At 40.1% G+C, this 24710-nt stretch overlaps 1 protein-coding gene across 1 annotated transcript in view; it reads left to right on the forward strand.

Annotated features, from left to right (window-relative positions):
* Nucleotides 1-24710, forward strand: part of LOC122803912 (extracellular calcium-sensing receptor-like) — a 254532-nt gene that overhangs the window by 88165 nt on the left and 141657 nt on the right. The window contains exon 5 of the mRNA XM_044073593.1: nt 20225-20452. Coding sequence (XP_043929528.1) covers nt 20225-20452 — 228 coding nt within the window. The remainder of the gene's footprint in view (nt 1-20224; nt 20453-24710) is intronic.

The raw sequence follows: 24710 nt of genomic DNA on the forward strand, positions 1-24710 counted from the left end.
ATGTGCTGATGTAGTATTCATTGTGGTGAAGAGGCTTCTCAGGAACTGTTCTGTGTCGACTGGTGAATAATCCACAAGATATTTTTTAAGTTGATTGTCCAAGTATATAGAAATCGGTTCTGTCAACCAGCCCGCTCCAGAAACAATTGGTCTTAGTTCAGGAGTATGCAAGTTTTTGTGAATCTTTGGTAGCCCACTTATAGTCGGTATAAGTGGGAATTCTACCTCAAAGTATGAGTAGAGATTCGAATCTATTAACCCTAGATTCCTGCATTCATCTATTGAATTACTCAACCTTTCTTGTATAACTGAGACCTCATCAAAGGAGATAACCTGATAGGATCCATTGATTAATAATTCTCTCATTTTATGACAATAATACTCTTTGTCTAACACGACAATAGGACCCCCTTTATCTGCCGCTTTTATGATGATATCATTATTTTGTCTTAGTCTGAGTAGTGCTTGATTTTCCTGGTATGTTAAGTTGTTCTTGAGAGAACATGGACGTGACAAGGCTTCATATAACTCAGATTCAACTACTTTAATAAAAGTCTCATGGTTTGTTTGTAAGTGTGAAACACTTCTCTTCTTAAGACCTGTATGATGGAAATCTGATTTTGTTCAGAACCAAACATTATTTTTAAAGAAATTTTTCGAATGAATAATCTCACAGATAGGAGAGCCTGACTGATATCCATATTTGTCGTTGGTATAAAGGATAGCCCCTTATTTAGTACACTGATTTCATCATCAGATAAAGTATATTTGGATATGTTGTGTACTAAATTGGTGAGGTCTCCTGTACTCTGGGCATGTCTGGGATTATTCAAAGGCTGGAATTCCAGTATTTTTGTAATGTTCGTTGTGTTTGTGGGAGGTCTTTCCTCTTTGCTGCATTGTTGTTGTCTATTTCCAAGGATCGCCTGCTCCCTCGGATGGGAAGGAAACCCGAGTTACCTTGTCCATCCTGTTGAATTCTCTTCCTTACTGCTCCTGCAAGTGTAGTGGCTGAATCACCTATGCTTCTGGTTCCATCCATTTCAGCCACAGAGTGTAGGACTTCATTTTCATTATATCTTTCATATACTGATTCATTCCCATCTGGTGGGTTGATTACACTTGTGGAGGTATCCTTGGGGCCCAGGTTGTTGGATCCCAGTGGTTCAATAGATTCTGTATGGAGGGATTTAGTTGAGTCCAATGGATTCTTTATGTTGCTATCTTCCTTATTGGTGGTATGTTTATTGCTTGGTGCTGTATTGTCAACAGATTGCTCATTCCCATCTGTATTACGTGGTCTATTAATAGGTCTATGTGTCCTTGTATTCGTGTCACTGCCTCTGTGTCCAGCTTGGCCTTAAGGTTCTTGGCCATACAAAGACATTGTTATGGGAAAAATCATGAAAGTCTCTAGCCATCTTCTTTCTTTTATTGTTAAGGAGGTTCTTCTCATATCTATTCAATCTCTCCATTGTCTCCTGTAAATAGATTTCAATTTCTTCAACACCACATTGCTCCATTAGTTTGTCTTGTATTTCAATAGCATTATCTTTGGCACTATCTTCCATCGGTCGAAAGAAATTAATCAGTAGGTTCATGTATTCGAATGTTAATTTGTTGCCATTCGGCTAGTAATGCCGGGGTTATTATCCATAGGTGTAGGTGTGTGAAAATCGAAGGCCCCTGGGAATAATATTGTTGCTCAGACAGGCTAGTAAGTCTTTTAATTCTGTATAATTCATTCTCAAAATCCTTTTGAGGTCCTTAATCATATCCACCATTGTCTCATTGACCTCAAACAAAGGATTGATATTGTCATCTAGAAAACATCTAAGTTTTGTGTTTATTGAGTCTCTGACCCTCTCCATGGATAACGATTGATGTGTAGCTCCTTCCAAACACCCAAAGCGAAGAAATGGCATATAGAATAAACACCCAACCCTGAGCTACAAATGTAAAAACAATAGAACTAGCAGCAACTTGTATTGGTTGTATAAATGCAGCTGTAAAACAACCAAATTATATCAGAGCCGTAGCCTCAAAACAATAAATTCTGTTCCAGTAGTTGTAATAATTAGTTACCCTTTCCAGTCAATGCAAAACAGACCATGTTCAGTATAAAGCTTAACTAACGCTTAACCAACTCTAATAGTTCTCACAGAAACTGAAACCATCTCTAATGGTTCTCAGAGAAACTATCGTTGTATCAACTGTTGCTCTTGTTATTTTGATAATGGTAAAGCAAACCATACAATCCCGTAATGCAGTCAAATAGTTCTTGTATCAATTCTTTGTTAGCTCCAAAAAACTCCAACTCAAACGGCAACTTTCTTGTTATAAGAATGAAAACAACCAAAACTAAAACTATTTAATTAGGTAAGCGCTTTTGCGGTGTACCCCCTTCTTCTTCAAAAACAAAAAACAAACACACAACCTTTATATACTTTTACAAATTTAAAAATCAACTGACCTTATTAAAAACATCTGAAAAACCTGTTGATTCAAATATCCCATACTGTTTAAGTGAAGGAATCCATAGCACTATGATGTGGCGGAAATGACATCACCGCATACATAGTGAAGGCAGGAAGTAAATCCTTCTTGTTTGATTTAAAGTGACAGTACTATTGTATTTAGGAAGTTTCTAAACAGCTATATTGTGAATCATGCATACACACACAAACCTTAGCACTTGTTAAAACTGGTACATATCATGCATAAAGAACAACAACATGAAGACAAGTATAAATAACCAATAATATAAACTAGTAGCTCTATGGGTTGATGCTGAAGTTAAAATCAGAAATAAGAATTAAAAATTAAAAATTGAAAATTGTTAATGAAATTGTGGAGCTCGTGGGGAAGAGACGAGCTGGATCACGAACTTCATGAAGGATTCATGATGTAGATCATGAAGTAGATCCAATTTAACCAGCTCCATAAAATAAAAAGTATTGAATATGAAATGAAATCCAACCGTACACTGAGAGAACGGATCAGAGACCACTATTACTGTTACAATAGACATGACAATAGTAGTGCCCTAGCCAGACACATGCTCAACAATGGTTCTCATCATGTCTTCCTCTTCCAGGTCCTTCATGTTGAGACTCCTACTAGCGCCCAGGGGCACATTGTCAATAGGACAGAAGATGCTGAACTTTTGGATTTTGAGATTGGGCGCCCACAGGGCATGGGCCTCAATGACACTGTTTCGCAAGCCCCATCTCAAAAGCAGATCACTGCGCTAATCCTCTCTTGACTCCAAGTTGTGCCCTCCATTTGTTTTCTCTTTCATATGCATCACACAGACAGCTGTTTCCTTTTCCTCCCCCTTTTCCCTCTCCCTCCCAACATACCCTCATGGTCATGCATTCTTCCTGTTTTTCCTTCCAGACACATACACACATTTTGCATACCAGCCTCTTTCTTGTGACATGTACAGCTCCCTGCCACCTTTCTTTCTCATCACTTTTTCCACCTTTTACATTCATACGTGATTCGATTCATCCCACCTTACTAGATTGTTTCCAGTAGTTCCTCACTCCATTGTTACATTTCCATACTTCACATTCCTTAGTCTACATTTCTATTTTCACACTTTCATGTGTGGACTTCACTCGGTCCCAGCTGCCTACATCGTTGTTATTATTGTTATTTTTCAAGTAGTCTCTTACATCAGTGCTCACACATTTCATATTCAATACTTTTTATTTTATGGAGCTGGTTAAATCGGATCTACATCATGAATCCCTCATGAAGTTATTTCATTAACAATTTTTAATTTTTAATTTTTAATTCTTATTTCTGATTTTAACTTCAGCATCAACCCATACATAGTTTGCATATACTCTACATCTTAGAGCTACTAGTTTATATTATTGGTTATTTATACTTGTCTTTATGTTGTTGTTCTTTATGCATGATATGTACCAGTTTTAACTGTGTGTATGCATGATTCACAATATAGCTGTTTAGAAACTTCCTAAATACAATAGTACTGTCACTTTAAATCAAACAAGAAGGATTTACTTCCTGCCTTCACTATGTATCCACATCATAGTGCTATGGATTCCTTCACTTAAACAGTATGGGATATTTGAATCAACAGGTTTTTCAGATGTTTTAATAAGGTCAGTTGATTTTTAAATTTGTAAAAGTATATAAAGGTTGCCTTGTGTGTTTTATTTTGTCTGAACTAATTAAATAGTTTTAGTTTTACTAGCTTGAACCGCATGGTTGTTTTCATTCTTATATCAAGAAAGTTGCAAAGAATTGATACAAGAACTATTTGACTGCATTTGTATGGTTTGCTTTACCATTATCAAAATAACAAGAGCAACAGTTGATACAATATATAGTTTCTCTGAGAACCATTAGAGCCTGGGTTGCTTTTACTGAACCGCGCATGGTTTTTTCATGTTACTTACAGTTTCTGTGAGAACTATTAGGCGTTGGTTAAGCTTTATACTGAAACCGCGATGGTCTTTTTTTTCAGTTTACAACGGCAATTGATTCTTTCTAAAATTTTGCATTGACTGGAAATTATTACAACTACTGGAACAGAATTTATTGTTTTGAGGCTACGGCTCTGATATATCAACGCAACCAGACTTTATTTATACACATGCTGATGGTTTGACGTGTTCCATTTGGTTGTTTTTACAAAGCTGCATACATACAACCAATACAAGTTGCTGCTAGTTCTATTGTTTTTATTTGTAAGTCAGGGTCAGGTTGGGGTGCTATATATATATATCTAATTCTTTTTGCTTGTTCTGCTCCTTATATATATATATATATATATATATATATATATATATCTTTCTCTCTCTCTCTCTCTACACATATATATATATATATATATATATATATATAAATATATATAATATATATATATATATATATATATATATATATATATATATATATATATATATATATATATATATGGGACTGTAAGCCTAGGGAAGAAGTTTTATTATGTATGGCAAAGCCACAAGTCATGAAACTGAGCTCACTAATCTTACAGTATCACATATTTCATTCACAATATAAACTAGATCCCCACATATTCCATTTTTCCATTTTAACTCCTTGTTTTTTGCTTGATTTACAACTTCCCATTCATTTCAATGGGCTGCAGTAGTTGGAATATTTGGGCGCGTTGTATTTTGTTTGGGCCTTATGTAGGTTTTGTATTAATGAACAGTCTCATGTGAAGACTTTGAATGATCTGCTTGAGTTTTACATTTTTATGGTATCCAGTTACCGTTGTCTGGTGAGATTTTTGTTAGGATAGGTTAGTTTTATAATTTAGTTATGTTTTAACAGCTTAACCTTATTTAGGTTTGTTATTTAGAATTAGTTCCATTTTACTACTAATGCAAGTCCCACTTGTCTGGCTGCAGCTGCCATTTTCTTTTTTCTTTGTTGCTTTATTTAAAAAAAATAATTAAATTTTTTTAAATTTCATTCCTAGTGTTTTAATTTAAATATAGGATTCTACTTTTAGCAGTTTTTGAAAGTATATTTTTATGTAAAAACTACATGAAAATTATTTTCTTTCAACATGAGATGAGTTGATTGGTCACAAGCTAAATGAGTGATGGTGTGCATAGGACATAGATTTATAAACATATCTGTATCATGTTCATAGGTGTGTTCTAGGCTAATGGCGCAGAGCCTTTACAAGCCTAGTCCATAAAAGTGCCCTGGCATCATGCCACCTGGCATTAGTTCCCAGTGCCTCTATCAAGTAGAGCCACTGCATTGATCCCCTGGGTGAACTTTCTATTTCCCATCCACTCATCAAGATTTCTTTTGAAGATGGCCAGTGAGAAGCTCTGCTTGACATGTATGGAAGTCTATTCCAGAGCATGGGCAGTCTCTAGGTTATGAACCTGTCCCTCCAGCATGTTTTGCTGATTGTGGTAATGAGGTTGAGGTCTCTGGAGCATGTGGTGCAGAGGTACTGGGATTTCTTTAGATGTAGTATTTCTAAAAGAGCTGGGTCAGACATGGCTTTAAGTAGCGATCGCCTCTTAGTAGATGATGTGAGACAGAGAATAGCTGGAGTTTTTTTGAGTCTGTCCATGTAGGACATGTATTTAAGGCTTAGGATCCTCTTTGTGAGGTACTTTTGTGACCTTTCCAGCTGTTGCATGTGTCTAATGAGGTACATGCCAAATGTGGCATTATACTCGATGATTGACCTAATGGGGGAAGAGTAGAAAGAGATGATGGCCTTTTTCTTTCTGGATGCAAAACCTTTGGTATTGAGATGTGCCACGAAAAAGGACTTTCTGACCACAGTGGCAATGTGGTGGTCGAAGGAGAGATTGCTGTCAACCTGTGTCCCCAGATCTCTTATAACACTTTCACTGTTTATTGGGCTCCCATCAATGTGATGATTAGTGGGAACTGAATTTTTCCCAGAGGGGATGATGATGCATTTTTTGGCATTAAGCTTAAGGCCATGGTTTCAACACCATTCATTGGTTTCAGTGAGGCCTTTCTGTAGGATATCTACATCACTTCGGTAGTTAATAATGGCTCCCAGCTTGCAGTCATCTGCAAACTTGATCAGCCAGAGCCCCTCCGTGTTGGCCTGGACTTCTGAGACATAGGTGCCAAACAGGAGAGGACCTAGGACGAATCCCTGTGGGACTCCACTTGTGACTGGTCAGCAGTCTGACTTGGAGTCTGCTACTTTCACACTGTGTGTTCTATCTGTGAGCCAATTTGTAACCCACCTAGTGATATAGGGGTTGATGCCTAGCTTGGCGAGTTTATCAATAATTCCTGAGTGGGGGAATGGTATCAAAGGCCTTGGCCAGATCAAGGTAGGCTGTATGAACTGCCTTGCCCTCATCCACAGCTCTGGTGACTAGTCAAAGAAGTCAACCAAGTAGAGCAGGCATGATCTACCTTTTACAAAACCAAACTGAGTGAGATCTAGAGTTTGGAGATTCCCTATATCCTTGTTAATTAGGTCCATGATGATGCGCTCCATTAGCCTTACTTATCAGAATCATCAGGCTAATGGGGCAAAAATTCCCAGGGTCTGCAGTCACTCCTCCTTTATGGAGAGGGATGAGTGTAGCAGTGTGCCATTGGGTAGGGACAAAGCCTGAGGTGGGGCTGTGATCGAACAGGGCACACAGATGTGGTGCAAGTTCAGTTTGTAGTTCATGTAGAACACATCCAGGGATATTGTCTGGTCCCATGAAAGTTGTGTTCTTGCTTTGGACACTGCAGCTTTAACATGTGCTGCAGTAATGCAGTGTGCCTGGCATTCCTCCAGTATTGTGATTGGTTCTTGGGGGGGGGGGGTAAAGTTGGCACTGAATCTGTTGGCCAGTATGTTGGCAATATCTGTTGACTCAGTATAGGAGGAACCATTGTGCAGTAGCTCAGAGCAAACCTGGATTTTGCCATGGAGATTCTTGATATAACTATAGAATGCTTTGTGGTTGTTTTTAGTGTCTGCTGCAATTCTGCCTTCATAGTTGGCTTTAGAGGTTTTGATGAGGGATCTCAACTTTTTATTGAGGCTAATAAAGGAGTTTTTCCAGTCTTGGAATGCCACCTTTTTCTGCAACAGTTTCTTCATTCTGTTGTAGAGTGTATTAATGACAGGGGACCACGAGATTGTCTTCCTTTTTCTGGAGGAGAGCATCATGGTTCTGATGGGTATGGCTAGTTCCATGCATTTATGTATGTGTTTGTACAGTGCATTGGTGTATGATTCGGCAGTCATGCATCTATTTTCCATTTACATGAGTGCCATGAAGTTAGCCACCTCTGTTTTTAGGAGCCCAAAGTCAGCTTTGGAGAAGTTTTTCATGGTGGTTACCTCTGTGGGGGGTGTGGGTGAGATGTGGATTTCCATGGTGATTAGTTTGTGGTCAGATCTGACCAGGTAGGAATTGACTACTGGTGTAGAGCAACAGTTGCCCATGTTAGTAATAACCAGGCCAAGGATGTTACTTCCTCTAGTGGTGGTAAGAATGAGCTGGTCCAGAGCACTGGAAATTATGAATTCCAGGAAGCGTTGGGCCAGTGTATTGGTACATGAGTAGTTTTCCCAGTTGATAGAGAGGTAGTTGAAGTCACCTAGTATGAGAGTGTTGAGTTGGACCCTACTGGTATACAGGGTGCTTAGGAACATGGAGGGAGAGTCTTGGGACATGGTTGAGGACCTATATCAGGCTATGACCTGAATCACCGTCTTACCCAATGTCAGTTGTACCTGAAATATCACAGATGCGTTATTTTGGGCTGCTAGTCTGGAAGTGTGCATATCCTTTATAAATGTGGAGACACCACCACCTTTGGAGCTTTGTTCCATGTTCTGGGGCCAAAAAGTGTGTAATGAGTTATAGTCTGGTAGCGCAGGGGTGCTTTCTGCTACTTTAAACTAGGTCTCCATTACAGCACAAATGTCGATGTTCTCCATTTTAATGAATGCTTTGAGCAAGTGCATCTTGAGATTTAGATTTCTAGCATTGAGCAGCATGGTCCTCAGACTCCATTTATTTATAGCTGTTACAGTGGTAATTTTGTCTTTAGAACATCACCTAAAAAAGGCATTATAGGGGTGTCAAGAGCATCAGCCAGTATCCAGAAACCCAGGTGTGACTGATGCAGGCCATCTCTGGCAGCATCAAGGTCTGTCAATCATGTTATGCCAAGCAGAAAGATACTGGATCCCCTTAGAATGACACCAGAAACTTAGCCAATTGTTGAAGTCAGTCACTTTCTGCTTGTACTGTTGTATCATTCTGGGCGATGATAGGATGCTGCTCAGGGCTAGGGTCATACCTGCCAGGAACACATAATGCAAGAGCTCATCCATGTCTCTTTTCATGTAATCCAGGGAGCTGCATCTCAGGTCATTCACATCCACATGGACAATGACAGAGTCATACTTGTACTTGTTGTAGAGTTACCTGAGTGTGTATGTTATGTATCAGATTCTGGGACCTGATAGACAGCTGACTGTTACCTTCTCCTTATTCAACCTAGTGAGTGGGACATCTGTGTGCCTCACTATTGAGTCACCTATGATTAGTGTATTGGGGAAGCTGCTTTGCCTTAGGGGCTTAGGTTGAAGGGCACAATGTATAGGTGAGCTATGTGTTTTGTGGTTTGTGCTGTATTTGTGGTGGTCGAGTGCATTTCTGCCTTGGAAGTCTCTGCTGTTTGGGTAGAATTGTATTGAGAACTGCCGCAAAAGTGGGTGTGTGGTTTGTGTTTTTATGTGAGAGCTGTGATTGCGGTGTTCTGGAGGGCTATGTGTTGCATGTGGTGTGGTGCAGTTGTTGAACTTCTTCTCTTGACCAGCTATTCTGGTCTTGGCTTGAGAGTACATGGATTCCAATTTGGATATATAATGTGCTTTAATGCATACCTTTATCACATTCCATTATTAGAGACTGTTTTTTAGGAGAAATATGTATGTATAGTATTTGTGTTGTTTTAAATAAATAATAGATGGGATTTAATAAATGCAATGTAGGCTTCACGCAAAACTTACATGGAGTTTATGTGTTCACGGTAGATGTGGGAGAGCAGCAGCGCTCATTGCATATTTATGACACGCATCATGTTTAAACATAAATAAATGAGGTTTTGTTGCTGGCTACAGTTTTGCCAGCCAGGAAACCTTGTAAGCGAACAAGGATGACAATCCTGTTTAAATTATAGCACTGAAGGCAAATGGTTTTGCACGAAATGCCACAATAATCACCAGGGCTTAACAGATGGCTCTCAATCTCCTGGTGAAAAACATCTTGACAAATGCCAATATAATGGGGGGGGCGGGGGCAGTGACCCAGAAATAGGGACATATATGGCATATTTGCTCTTTAGAAATATGCTAGAATAACCAGGGGCTTCTGTTAAAATACATGTTCTGAAGTATTTGAAGTCTGAAACTCAAATGTATGTAATTATTGAGTCACATCAATCATGAGATCATCCCAGAGATATGGCAGAAAAGAACACACCAAAAGATATAAAGGCAAAAATCTGGACATTCTGTAAAAATCTGGACAATTGAGAGGTATGATTGTTAAGTATATGGACCAAACACAGTACAGGACAGTGTATCTACAGTGCAGATTATTGAAAAATCCTATTCCTGGCATTCTGTATCGAAGTTGTGTAAATGATCTGTAAAGGTGCATGGACTGCCATGTAAAATAAATACTCGGGAAGTGTATGTATCGAATAGGAGCACACAGATGAATTGTCGGAATGAGCACAGGGAAAGAGGACAGCTGAAACAACCTAATGTACAACAAATGTAGTCATATCAATGGAAGACAGTTGTAGCAACAACACCAATCACATATCAGTCTGGTACAGTAGGCACAGCAAAGGGAAAATGTGTATTATGTGACTGTCACACAAGGTGACATAATAATGGGGAGGATGTCTGTGTGAGATAAGCATCCTTACATGAACAATGCAGAGGACGTCCATCAGGGATTTTATATACAATTAGGGTATGGTGTATTTTGTGAAGCTGTGCAAACTGATTTGCCTGAATATGAGTGTAATCACAGCAGAGGCCTCAAGCAAGTGGGACAAATGTAAAGCCTCATGGACAACACTAGAAGAAGCACGTGCAATCATGGACACTATCAGAATTATACCACCGGTAATCCCACATCTCTGATATAAGTTATTTAGAGTGATCAGAGAGGGTTCTTCAAAAACACACTTGTACAACTATTATGACATGTCTGCACTCTATGAGGGTAATCACGCACACCATCCTGACACTGTAACATCTGTTGGAGGTGTTAGGAGGGACACTGCTATACCTGTATGTGATATTATAATCAATACAGGGTAGTTGACATGCATGGTATATATTATATCCGTGGCACAATCCACAATATCATAAATGTTACCCTTGCCATTAATGTTGTCAAACAGGTATGTATGTACTGTGTTGCACTGTCTCCTACTACTGCTACTACTGGTATGACTACCTACTAATACTACCTAATTCTACCATGCACTGCTATCTGTTGGTGGACCTAAGTACAAACATCATTATTTCCTTTGCTATCCTCTCAAATATTACCTCAGTTATGTGAAGAGGGAGCAAAGAACATTACAACTCCTGGCCAGATGCTTTTTTTTGACAGTCCAGTCAAGAAGCACCAAAATTCTTCAACAGACAGAAAGAATCCTGGCCAATTCAATGGATCAGATGAATGCTACACTGGAATGGGCAGTGTCTGTGATGGAACATCTGCCGGGAGGGAGACAGCATCTGTGTAGCCATAGGGCCGCAACATCATCTGGTGTTAGCTGATGTGTCTGTGCCTGATCCCACTCCCATAGGGGCGCTACTTCCACAGCGGTTGAGGTATCCACACACCCAGATGTGGTAAGCCATGGGGAAGTGGACCTGGCCATAGCCATGAGGAGAGCTCATCCAGCAGATATCATTCATGCTCAGGTAGTACTACCATATTTGGCCAAGGCCGTAGACCTGCCAGTGCAACTCCAGACAGGCCAGGTCTCAAGATTGGGAGCAATGACACGGAACTGATACCTCTACTATGCATGATTCACATGTGTCTGACATGCCAGGATTTAGTGCTAGCACAGAGCTTGGCTGTGTTCATTCAGACACTCATATACATATTTCACATAGAGTGCCCATACAGACCCCCTACACATACCAGCTACATGAGGCATTAATGAGGATTGCAGGTCATCCTGTCTCAGTGGCCCTTTGATATCTGCATTTCTACTTGCCTGTACTTTTTACTTGCACACATCACTACTTTGGTGTCGACCTTTGCCTCCTTCCCCCACCATTACAGTGTACAAATGATGATAACTGTGCCATCACCTTGATTCTATCATTTGGATTCAGGGTTACATATGTATAAGTCTGATGCACAAGGTTGATAGCTATCTGAGTGTTTAGGATATGTATTGGTGATGGAATCTGGATTTTTTTCTGAATTATCACAGCATTTTAGCTTTGTGAATCCTACCTTAAAATTGTTGATATAGCATTCATGCTTATTGCTCCACTTGTGAGAATGTAGGGCCAGGTGAACTTTGGACTGCTTTTTCTATACTGGGTATTTAGATGCATGAGGCATTTTAGTTTTTAAGCTGCATAAATATATCTTACAGAAGTCAGTTATGTCACATATTGATGTCATTGCTGATAAATCACACACATTCTACTTAGGTACACTTACAAGTAACAGTATGCAGGTATAAAGTTTACTCTATGTATTTGCATAGGATGAAAGGTGCACCTCTTAGGCTGTGAGCATGTTGCTATCCATTGCCTCTTGGCCAGGGTGAGGGCATATTGTGCACGCCTATGTCCACTTACACCCACAGCAGCAGGGGATTCCCCTCTAACCCATCACCTGTGTGTGGATGTCGTGACCCTGTCAGTGGTAGTGGTACATTTGTTCCTAGCACTTGGTGTTCCAGCTGCAGCTGTTTTCACAGGATGATGGGAGGACTATGGCTCACCAAGTTCGCAGACGACTGCAAACTGGGCGCCATAATCAACTCTCCAGCTGACACAAACATCCTTCAGAAAGGTCTCACAGAGACAGATAACTTGTGCCAGCACCATGGTTTAAAGCTAAATGCCAAAAAATGTATAGTCATACCCTTTGGCAAAAACAATGTGCCCACAAATTACCACATAGGCGGAAACCCATTAAGTACAGAGAAAGTTATTAGGGACCTGGGGACCCAAGTTGATAGCAATCACTCCTTTGAAAACCACATTGCCAAAGTGGTTAGAAAGACCTTCTACATAGCCCACCTCATCACGAAGGGTTTCACATCTAGATCAAGAGAGGTAATTGTGCCCCTTTATTCATCCCTCATCAGGCCCATCATAGAATACAATGCCCCTTTTGGGATGTACCTTACCCGACACCTGCAGCAATTAGAAAGACCCCAAAACGATCTCACCAAGAGGATCAAGGGTCTCAAACAGATGCCATATGCTGCTCGGTTAAAAAAACTCCAGCTCTACTCAGTTGCATACCACCTACTTCGAGGCAATCTATGCCTGACATACAAAGCTATGTCAAATCCAGAATTAATGGACATGCTCCACCTCAATAAATCTAAATCCCTTAGAGCCACACGCTCGAGGGACTTGAACCTCAGCACAGAAATAAATAGAACTTGCTGGAGGGACAGGTTCATAACCCAGAGGCTCCCTTCGCTCTAGAATAGAATTCTAGTTCATGTGAGGCAGAGCACCTCACTGAATCTCTTCAAGAAGAATCTCAATAGGTGGATGGGGGATCGTAGGTTTGTCCCAGGGATTACTCCCGTGTCACTATTAGACAGAGGCACAGTAAGCTAAACCTTAAAAAGGGCACAGTATACTCAAATCAAGGGGTGGCGTAAGCCATACAGAATCGGGCTAGGCTTATAATTGCCCCAGGCAGATAGCCTAGTATGAACCTATGAACCTATGAACCTATGTTTGACCAGATTCAGTAAACCTACATGGTATGGTAGTGCATTGTTCTGAATTCAGTAAGCAGCTCTACATGGTGAGTAGAGCCGCACACAGCTGCACAAACAAGGTAAACACTGTGGCATGCAAATTACAGCATAAGCAGCTGAACTGTATACTAATCAACCAATCCAAGATGGAGGAGCTATTCAACAAGCTATAAAGCAACCATGTAGATGCAGTGTAGTTTTTTCCTGTGAATTCCAAAATATATTGGAATACTGCCACTGAAAGAAGTCTACACAGAAACAATGTTAGAGGCTGATGCTGCTTTAATTCATGTGTATGTGCAACAGGCTGAACTCTATGCTGCTGCTGCAAATAGACTAAAGCCAAGAAGGAGAAGAGTTGTCAGACCCTGCATAGCTTATCACAACCTACATGGTGTGGAAATTGTAGAGTGCAATAGGATGGATAGAGACACACTACAGGAACTCTGCAACCTTTGTCATCCTCAAATCAGTGCCAGGGAAAACCAAGGGGAACCCATTCCAGTGGAGACAAAGGTATATGTAGCACTTAGAATCTTAGCTACAGAGACCAACAGGGGACACGCTGGGGGTGTCACATGCATCAGCATCTAGGATCCTTCAGCAATTCTTGAATGCTATGCTCCAACATGCTAGTAACCATATATATTTTCCCTGTACTCCTGAGGATAGGGACAGAAATATGCAGGAGTTCTACCCTTTAGCACACTACCCTGAAGTACTGGGTGCCAAAGATTGTACAAGTTTAGAAATTTAGGCAACCCCTAGGAGCAGGGAAAACCCTACATTAATAGAAAGGGCTTTCACTCTATTAACTGTCAAGTCATATGTAAAGCCATGGGAATCATCTTGAGCATGTGTGCTTGCAACCCTGGCAGTTACCGCAACTCAAATATCTGGCACACCTCCCAGCTGTACCAGATGTTTGCTTGGGGGGGATATCCCAGAGGGTTAGTTACTGGAGAATGCATGCTATGCACTGGAACCTTGGTTGATGACATCCATAAGAAATGAACAGGCACCTATGGAAAAATGCCATAATGAGGCACATGCTCAAACCAGAAATACCATTACCATCTATAGGTGATATTCACCTCTGCAAGCCAGATGGTCCTGGTAGAAGTTAAGCAAAAGGTAAGGGCAACATCACCACATGTAACAGTAACACTGGGCGTAATGCTTTTACCCCTTTATATATCCATTAACTATACTTTCAACAAGAATATGGCTGACAACTACAACCTAAGTTAATAACTGTAGCAATTTTCAATCCCCTTCCTCCCAAAAAATGTCATCTGACATAAAAGAAATGTATTGATTTCAATTGTTTTACTATACAACAGTATTCAACTGCTGAGATACCAAAGCCTACCTGGAAGCTCCTCCTAGGATGTGCTTGCTGTCTCTGAAACTGTTGCTCCAACATCCAGGACATGCTGTACCACACTGTCCTGTGAGTTGTTTGGATCCCTAATACTGGCCAGGAACTCTTCACTGGGTGTTAGTGGTGGTTCCCTATGAGGCTCTCCCTGGTAACCATCTGGTCACGGCCCACTGCAAATGATGTCCTCTGTGCAGATATGATCATGTCAGTGGCCCTGTGACACACCTCCTCATATGTCCTGTTGTGGCCACCCACAGCATTCATATCATCAACCATTTGGTGCCAAATTTGCAGCCTGCGGTGTATCTCCCCACCCCCTTTCCACGAGAAAAGCACTATGTTGCCAAAAGGCATCCACTATCACCTGATTCTCAGCATCAGTGAAGGGGGGTCTCTAAGGACAGACACACCTGAATGGCATACTTCTAGGTGTCCTAAAAGACAACAGAAGGATAATACACATAAGTATCACATAACTACAAAATAACTGTCTCCAGATAAAACAGAAAAGGTTGCCACTTGGTAATACCAATATTGAAACATAAAACAGTCTAGAGATGTGAAATATGAAAAATAAGAAAAACAGGCAGTATGCAAAACAAGGAGAGTAACAATAGCAGCATATCTTTGTTTGTGCCATAGCAGTAACTCAGCTTTGCCCCCCCCAAAAAAAAGGATCAGGCACAGATCCCTATGGTTTGCCAATGGTGACAGTTCTAATGGTACTGGTTGATTCACCAACTTTCACAATATGTGTTCTGTTACTGAGCCAATTCGTTACCCATCTACTGATGTGAGGGTAAATCCCCAGCTAGGAGTGTTTCTCAATGTTACCTGCATAGGGGATTGTGTCAAAACCTTAGGCCAGATCACAATAGGCAGTGTACATTGTCTTACCTTCATCCAGCTCTATCACACAGAAGCAATGGATTTGGAAACAGTTGCACACCTAGTTGCTGGTTACAACATACTAATAGCAGAAGGACTGTATACTGAAAGGCATAATAATGTGGCAAGACTGTTGCACTGGGGATTGTGCAAACATTATAATACTGAATATGCTGAAAAACACTGGAAACATGAGCCACAGAACATCATAGAAAATGATGAAGTCTACATCACATGGGATCACCCATTACTGACAGTTCAAAAGATAGATGCAAGAAAGCCAGATATAGTGGTCCATGAAAAGACGACAAAAATAGCACTGATCACTGAAACTGCTACATGCAGAGACTACAGTGTCTTGTGTACAGTGAGACACAGAGTCATAAAATATCAGGATCTGCAAGCAGAAACAAGAGCAACGTGGAAGAAAGATACCCAGACAGCTCCAATAGCAGTAGGAATAGTGGGTATTATGAAAAAGAATCTACAATCATATTTAGATATGTTACCGATACATGTAACTCTGTATAAATTGCAGGAGCCGTTACAGGCACAATGTAGGTGCTGCGAAGAGCACTTCTAACTGATATCAAAGACTGAAGGAATACTAATTTCATGAACTTTAATCATACTTTGACTTAGGAATGGGGTCTATTTATATCATGGTATTAGAAACCCAAAAGATTTGGAGAAATTAAAAAAATGCAATGGCCTGTGACAACATCACAGATCACCTATGGCGTGGCTCAGCACATGCACCTTCCTGATACAGTTGAATCCACACTTGGCACACCCTCCACACAGACTATATGCCCATACAAGGGTGTACAGCAACATGCATCCATCTGAATAGGGGAGACAGCACCTGATGCATGCATGTATACAGACATCCCAACTCTCCTTAACTGTGAGGTAGACTAACATGCGATCATGGACCTCTTCTACTTGTACACTAGTCATATTCCGGCTGTGTGCAACAGACCTGTGTGAGTTGTTAATGCTACATCATGTCTGTTACATTTGATAGATGTCCTGAAGGAGGTCATCCAGGGCATGCATGATGACAAAAATATCATCATGTGGAACTTGACCAGCTCACGTATTTCACACAACTCCACACTGAGGTATTCACTCAACACTGTCATATGTGGCCATAAACTGTCATCAAATGAGTAAACTAGTGTATCATATGTATGGCATCTCACTATGTTGACATGTGTGACGTGACCTATATCTCAGGTCCAGTGATCAGGTCTGTACTTCAGGGCTGTCTGCTAGGCCCTTTCCTGTCCATTAGTTAAGTGATAGACATCACAGATGACATACACTTGCTGTGTCCACACAGCTGCCTGAAGGACTACAGAATGTGGGCAGTCACTGACTCCAACTGTGATATTAGTATAATACAGACAGCAACAACACATACCAGCACTGATACCACATGCATGACAACACCTGCATTGACAAGACAGCTGCGGGGGATTTGTTAATTCAGGGAACAAACATATCATTCAAGTATATAGTGGACATCATACCCTATAATCAGACCAACAGGTATGTGACCCATGTGCTGGAGTAGATGGTAAGTGGTATATCTACCAGCATGTGGTCACAGTGCTGACTACTCCCTTGAATGTAACACAAGTACCGGATATGTGAAGGACATCCACATTAGAGGCCATAGTATTTTCATGGTTCCCAGCCTTCATCACACCAATAACTGTGTACAATGCATCCTTCTTCGGGTACCTCCCGACACATCTTCCAGTGATGTGTAGCTGGAGTATACCACATTTCTTGCAGTGAGCTGTCACACAGATTATTAGCCACACCAAGGTATTTTTTTCTGTGGACTATACATGATTGTCTAATGGTGCAGAACACCATTAAATTTGTTACACCAGATGCATGTGTGCTACCTGTTCTGCTTATGCACACAATACATACATAGGTGCATGACAACATTAATGGCATGTTTATCATTCATGACAGTCTGGCTTGTGCCTGTCATATACAGGTATAGCATTGTCCCTTCTAACATATCCAGCAGATGTTACAGTGCCAAGACAGTATGCATGGTTGCCCTCATAGAGTGTGGATGTATCATAATAGTTGTTCAAGTGTGTGTGTGAAGGCTCATCTCTTTTCACTGTAAATCACATATGTTATGAAAGAGGCATGGGATTACTGGTGGTATTATTCTGATAATGTACATGATTGTGTCTGTTTTTTTTGTAATGTTTACTCTAATCCTTTACCTGTGCCCACCTTGCTGGAGACCTCTGCTGTGAGTACACTTATATTCAGGCATACCAGTTTGAACAGCTTCACAATATTCACCCTACCCCAACTGTATGTCAGATTCCTGATAGATGTCCTCTACATTATTCATGTAAATATGCTTATCTCACACAGATATCCTCCCCAGTGTTATGTTGCCTTGTGTGACAGTCACATAAAATACATTTTCACTGTACAATACCTACTGTACCATATACATATGTGATTAGTGTTGCTGCTACAGCCATCTAACTTTGACATGCCCTCCTCTGCTGTACACTAGTTAGTTTCACCTGTCTTCTTTCCCTGTGTTCATTCCTACAGTTCATGCGTATGTCCCTATTCAATACACACACTTCCCTTGAGTGCTCATTTTACATGGCAGTCCATGTCCCATTATAGATCATTTGCACAGCTTCAGTACACAATGCCAGGAATGGGATATTGCAATACTCTACATTGTAGCTACACTGTAGTGTGTTTGGACCATATACTTTGCATTCATACCTCTCAACTGTGCAGATATTCCCTTGATGTCCAGATATGTTCCTTATCAAATTTGTAGCTTTCTGCCATATCTCTGCAATGATCTCAAGACTGATGCGAGTTAATATTAGCCTCTCAATGTATTTGTGTAATCTTATTAGCTGTATTACTGAAATAGTCCAATGCAAATAGGCACTGTGTATATAAAAAAAATCTGGACATTGCACTTGTACTACTCCTAGCACTGTGACTGAATACACCCTGTACTGTGTGTTACTTCATGTACATAATGCTTAGCTTATGTAGTCTAATTCACAATGTAAATATGCCTGGAAAACTGCACCTCATGTTCATATTATCCCAAGCATTGGGATTGTATATATACTCTCTGCTGCTCCAAGCTTTGCAACTGTATATACTCTTTTTTATTTATTTCATGTAAGTACTGCTAAATCTTTGTGGAGCTTTTCTTCCCAGGTCTCCACTGAAAAAATGCTCACCTAGGCCCAGTGGACCTTCCAGGTAAACAAATGCAATGCATAAATAAACAAATAATTTTCCTGATTTGTGCAGAATGTCCATTTTTGTCTCATATTTTTCATTTTTTCTTCATAACATTTTGGTTTTCTTGCAAATTATTGGCATGTCATTGCAGAATGAAGTCAGAAACTGATGACAGACATTTGAGTTTCAAACTTCATGTTCTTCAAAAACTGCAGGCTACTGCACAACCTCTTATTCTATCAACTTTCTAAGCTTGGAAGAGCAATATTAAAACATTTGTCCCTATTTTTGGACCTTTGTCCCCCATTACTTATGGCTTTGTCTAGATTTCTTGCTCTAACAAGTTTCATTCTAACACATTTGTATGCAACATCTATGTCACATATGTCCCTATTTCTTGTTAAAAAATGTCCCCATATTTTGTTGGCCTCTTTGCAGATGTGTTGCACTAACAGATTGACAGCTATCTGTGAAGCCCTGGTGATCATTGTGGCATTTCACGTTGTTGCCAGCCACGGAATCTCATTTAGATGCACTGTGTGACATTAATTTGCATTGCATGCTGCCAGTTGACACACACCGCCGAGCAAACGTAAACACTGGGTAGGCTTCATGCTGAGCCTGCATGGAGCTTATTAAATCTCAGGGCATGTTATAGCATGCCATAGACAAAGATATAAGACCTGTGACACCCCCTGTTGCCATTCTTAATGTTTGCATTGGAGTGGTAACCCAGTCATTCACAATGTTTATCTCTTTCAACTTTTTCCATGAGAGATACATTCAACATATTCTAAGGAGAAGTGAGATCAGGGCAACACTCCTTTTAAAAATATGATTCAGCATATCTCTGAAATGCAGGAAAGCTTGGCAGCCATACTGCCAACCCTAGGAGACCATATGGAGCATGCTCAAGAGACCCAAAACAATGTTATGACTGAACTGCATTGAAGCCTTTGGCAATTAATAGGTAAATTGAGAGAAGATGAGATACAATAGCAGCATGGAAATGATTAGACTAAATTAAAATCAATTGCATTTATTTTTTTACCTCCTCATTAAAATCATTATAACTGCTATGCTAATTGTGAAGTGCATACATGTGTAGTGTGAAAAATTAACTTTGCATTTACTTCTTTAATTGATTAGCTTTTCCATTATGTAAAGAATGTACACTTTAAGAATCGAGCTGGAGATGAGATATTTTTTAATGAAGATGGTGAAGGGCGTGCTCGATATGATATTGTAAACTGGCAAGTGTTACCAAATGGGACAGTGAGAAATCCTAATGTTGGTATTTATGAATCTCGTACACCAGGCCATCATGAAGTTTCTATAGATGAAAGTGCTATTTTGTGGAATACTGCACACTCAGAGGTAATTATTATTTGTGGGTTTTTGCAGTTATGATGGCTAGAATGTACAAAGTTTGAACTCTGCTAAAGGCCATAACACCATGGTATAATCCAACAAGCAAAATATATCCTTAGATGACTTAAATCAAAGTAGCAGACACTCAGTGAAAGAAGGCTACTGAATGTCTCTGTGTCTCTCTCTTTTTCTTTGCTACATTTTCTATACTTTGTGCCTAGAGAATATTGAGTCAGTATCATGGCTACTGTATTTGTTCTTTTTACAGGGTGAGAATAGAGTTTCACGGAAAAACCACCATTTAGGCCCCCATTTGAATGTTTTTTAACTTGTTCTATCATTCTGTTTTGATGCCAGTGGTGTCACAAAGGTTGGCATGCAATGGGGCAGTGAGAGACCATGTCATCCACTTCCATGATTTGTATTAACCACAGCTATAATAACCAAAGTAGCCTTATTCCTCTTGTAGGTAGATGCCTCCATCCACCTCCATGTCAAATAGGGATTGTGGGTGGAGGACATCTCCTGGGACACATGATCCTAACTGTCACTTGTGGAGGGGAGCAAACTCTGTCTCATTATTTATCTCCATTCCCAGACAGCTTCTCAGTCACCAGGTCAATAATTGAATCTGTGCACCAATTAGGGCTTCATCCATGTATATAGTGTCTCTTCTCTTTTTCATGAGTGACATCACTGATGGGGTAGATTCACCCCGCTAAGAGATGATGCTGATAATTATCATACTTATCTTAGACTGGTGCACTGGCATCTGATTTTTTAACATGTTATAATTGTGTTCCTTGTTTTAACTGGCTAGACTGTAGAGAAACAAATTACACACAACATATATATTCATAAATCCAATTAGATAATTCACTTCTTCCAGCCTAGCTTAGGAAAAAAATTACTCCTACCAAATCTTTGACTAAGTGTAACATGTAAACATGAAATAGAATGGAAAGATTCTTTTTATGCATTTATGAGCATGTATTCTCATTCCAATTTTTTTAATATTTCACTGACTATGTTCCTATACAGGCAATTACAGATTCTTCCATAACCATCCCTTGTGTGTATGAGTATCTGTTTTTCAGTGATGTAATAGCAGAAAAAGCTTAGCACTTCTTTTTCCTGTGGCAAAGGCCCTCAGTTATGACAAGTTGGACAGGATTTGGCAGTGGAAGCTCTCTTCTTCTCCATCAATAGGATTGTGTGGGAAAGAGAACATGTGGGAGAGTAACAAAGGGTAAATAAGAGAAGGAAAACTTTAGAACAGCAAAGATAACCAATAAATTACTTAGCAGATAGAATCAAGAATAAATTAGGCATCTGTCAAAAGGAACTAGACATCACAACCTATATTCAAATAGTCAAAAGTAAACAAAACAAAAAAAATGAACAGAAGAAAAAAGGTTGCAAAGAAAGCTGGGGGACTGAGATCCATCAGAGAACTCACGTGTGACAGTGTAGTATAGCTGACAGGCCTATAGGTTGAGGTAAGTAAAGGGGTTGCAAGACATTTAGGGTGTTAGACATTAATATAGTTCACTTGAAGAAGACTGGGATACTCGGTGCCTGTCAGTTAAGTGCCAATGGAGGGGGAAATTATAGAACCTGAGCGAGGGTGAGGAGACAGGAGGGACAAAGGAGAAATTAGGCTGAGAAGAAGAACTAGCTGGAAAAGAGAAGAGTGAGGCAGATGAGGAAGGGATGTGGGGGAAGTGACAGCAGATGAATGACTCAAGATGAAGACAGAGAGGAAGAAGCGGTAAGTAGAACTATCCAGGAAATGTAACAGATAATGGTGGAATAAATGTTAACCATCTGAAATGTCTGGACTTGAAACACAGACACTGAATGGCCAAAAAATGGACTTACATATAATATGTCTGAGATTGCCACTTCCTGAAATTTCTTTTCTTTGAGGTATGGCAGTCTCAGAGTTTGTATAAATAAGTTTGGGAAGCATGGTGGACTTGTCCCCTCCACACACACACACACACACACACACACACACACACACACACACACACACACACACACACACACACACACAAACACACATGCGCACACACACTGGGGAAAAGAAGTTTAAAGGAAAGGAGCAATGTTCAAGATTTACTGTTCTACATTTTCAATTATTTTCCAGTCTGTCGGCACTCCACATTATGAGTGCCAGCATTTCATTAGCAAGCCAGAAGAAATCTGTATTCATAAGGAGGGGGAAATTGAAACGTAGGAAGAGACAACTCAGAAATAATGCCAAAAGGAATGAGATGTAGTGGAGGTTATATTAAAAATACAAGGAGGATTAGGGAGAAAAAGTGAGAGAGAGAGAGCGAGAGAGGAGTTATTGCTAGGCTTTCTGACAACTTAGGGTAAACACAGAGAGGAAAAAGAGCATTGGATTTTGTGCACATAGGAGGAACTGCATTGCAGAAATGATTAAAGGAGCTGGAACAAGAAGCCTAGGAGGGGCTTTAGCAGGGATGTAGGAGAGAATAGGAGGGAAGGGGGAAATTCTGGTAAAAAGACACGATCATAATGAATATCAGAGTGGCAGACAAGCCAATATGAAATGGACAGATGGTATTGAGAAATGCTACAGGATTTAGGTAGCAAAAGCCAGCAAAGGAAAACTTTTCTCCCGAATTTCCATAGGTGGATATACATCATAGTGCATGCAAACAACAATGACTTGGTAGGTAGAACTATAGAAGAGTTACAAAGAAGGGTATTGGAGGTAGTCGAGGCAGATACAGAGTTGATGTGAGCAGTGGCTTTTCCAGGATGCAACTGATGCCAAGTTCTAGTACAACAAGAAATTATAAGACGCATGAGTACTACAATTCTCTCAGAAAATAAACTGATAAGTAGGGATTTTTATTACAGGGTGAATAAAGAGAGCCAGAAACGTATGAAAGAAAGGACTTCCATACCATTAATGAAGTTCTCCTCTCATCACATGACACAGCCTATAATATATAAGTCAAACATGTATCAGGATTACTTGCTTTCAAATTAAGGTGAAAGGGGTTGAGGAGCAGAATGATAGCAGCACAAAACAAAGGTCACAGCCAACAGGTGGGGATGGGTAAACATACAAACACCAAGAGACAGTTAAGAAAGACAGATAAGTAGAAGCATAAAAAAGAATTATGATGTAGAGTATAAACTGGAAGGGAAAAACTATAAACATAATGTAAACATGTAAGAGAGCAGACCATGTAAAATGGCAAAATAGGGGTACAGGATTATGATGAATAATGCAGTAGCTTTGGCAAGTAAATGGGGATGCTTTGCATAATGATACAAAGGAGGAAGCAGACATAGCAGATGTTGCAGAAACCTCAAAAAGAGAGAAAAAAAGAATGAGGTATGGAAAACCTAGGACATCAGTTAGTTAGGCAGGCACCAATAGCAAGATAGAGAAAGTGCAACAGTCTACATTAAACAGAATACAGACATGCAGAGAGAAATTCTGTCATGCATGGTGGCTAAATGGATAGGATTGCAGCCTCACAGTTTCAAGGCCTGGTGTTCAGTCCTGACAGCCAGCTAAGGTATGCAAGGAGAATGTATGTTCTCTCAGTATCTTGAATCTTCTAGACATACACTGGTTGCTTTCTCTCAAATGTGGTGACCGAATTTGGGAAATCTAATCTAACTGGCATGCAGTTATAGCAAAATCAGAAGTGTTATAGTACAAAGGCAAAATGGTGGAAGAGAGAGGGTGTATGACGGAAGAGGAGGGAGGTCTGCTGTAGACTTTAACCAGCTCCACTATCCTTGCCTTCCTGTCTTCTTCATCCCTTTTCAACCCTTCACCCCTCTCCAAAAAAAAAAGAAAGAAAAAAGTAAATATAAAAGAAAGGGGAGTGGGGGCCAGCAGTGGAGGGGGTTATTAATGGGAACAGGTATTATTAATAACGGTGTTTTCTTCTTATGATTATTCTTTTGCATTTTGTCTGCCCTAGTTATAATGGTTGACTCACTTGTGAAAAGAGAGTTCTTCATCTCCCAGGCCAGAGAATTGTTGATAGAAATTTAGTCGATGCAGGGAGAAATAGTCACAGAAAGCAATGGAGAAAAAAAGAAGAATGCCAGAGAAAACAGACGCCTAAAAATGTGAATGCAGTTTCACCAATTGACTACACAGAGATAGAGAGGATGAGTCAGTGCAGAGCCAAAGACATTTCAGTCTGCGGTCAGTGAGCTCATGCCACAGTTAAAATTCTTAACAGGTAATGATTACTGCGAT

Source organism: Protopterus annectens, chromosome 6.part0 (genome assembly GCF_019279795.1).
Source record: "Protopterus annectens isolate FY-2018-M chromosome 6.part0, PAN1.0, whole genome shotgun sequence".
Taxonomy (NCBI): Eukaryota; Metazoa; Chordata; order Ceratodontiformes; family Protopteridae; genus Protopterus; species Protopterus annectens.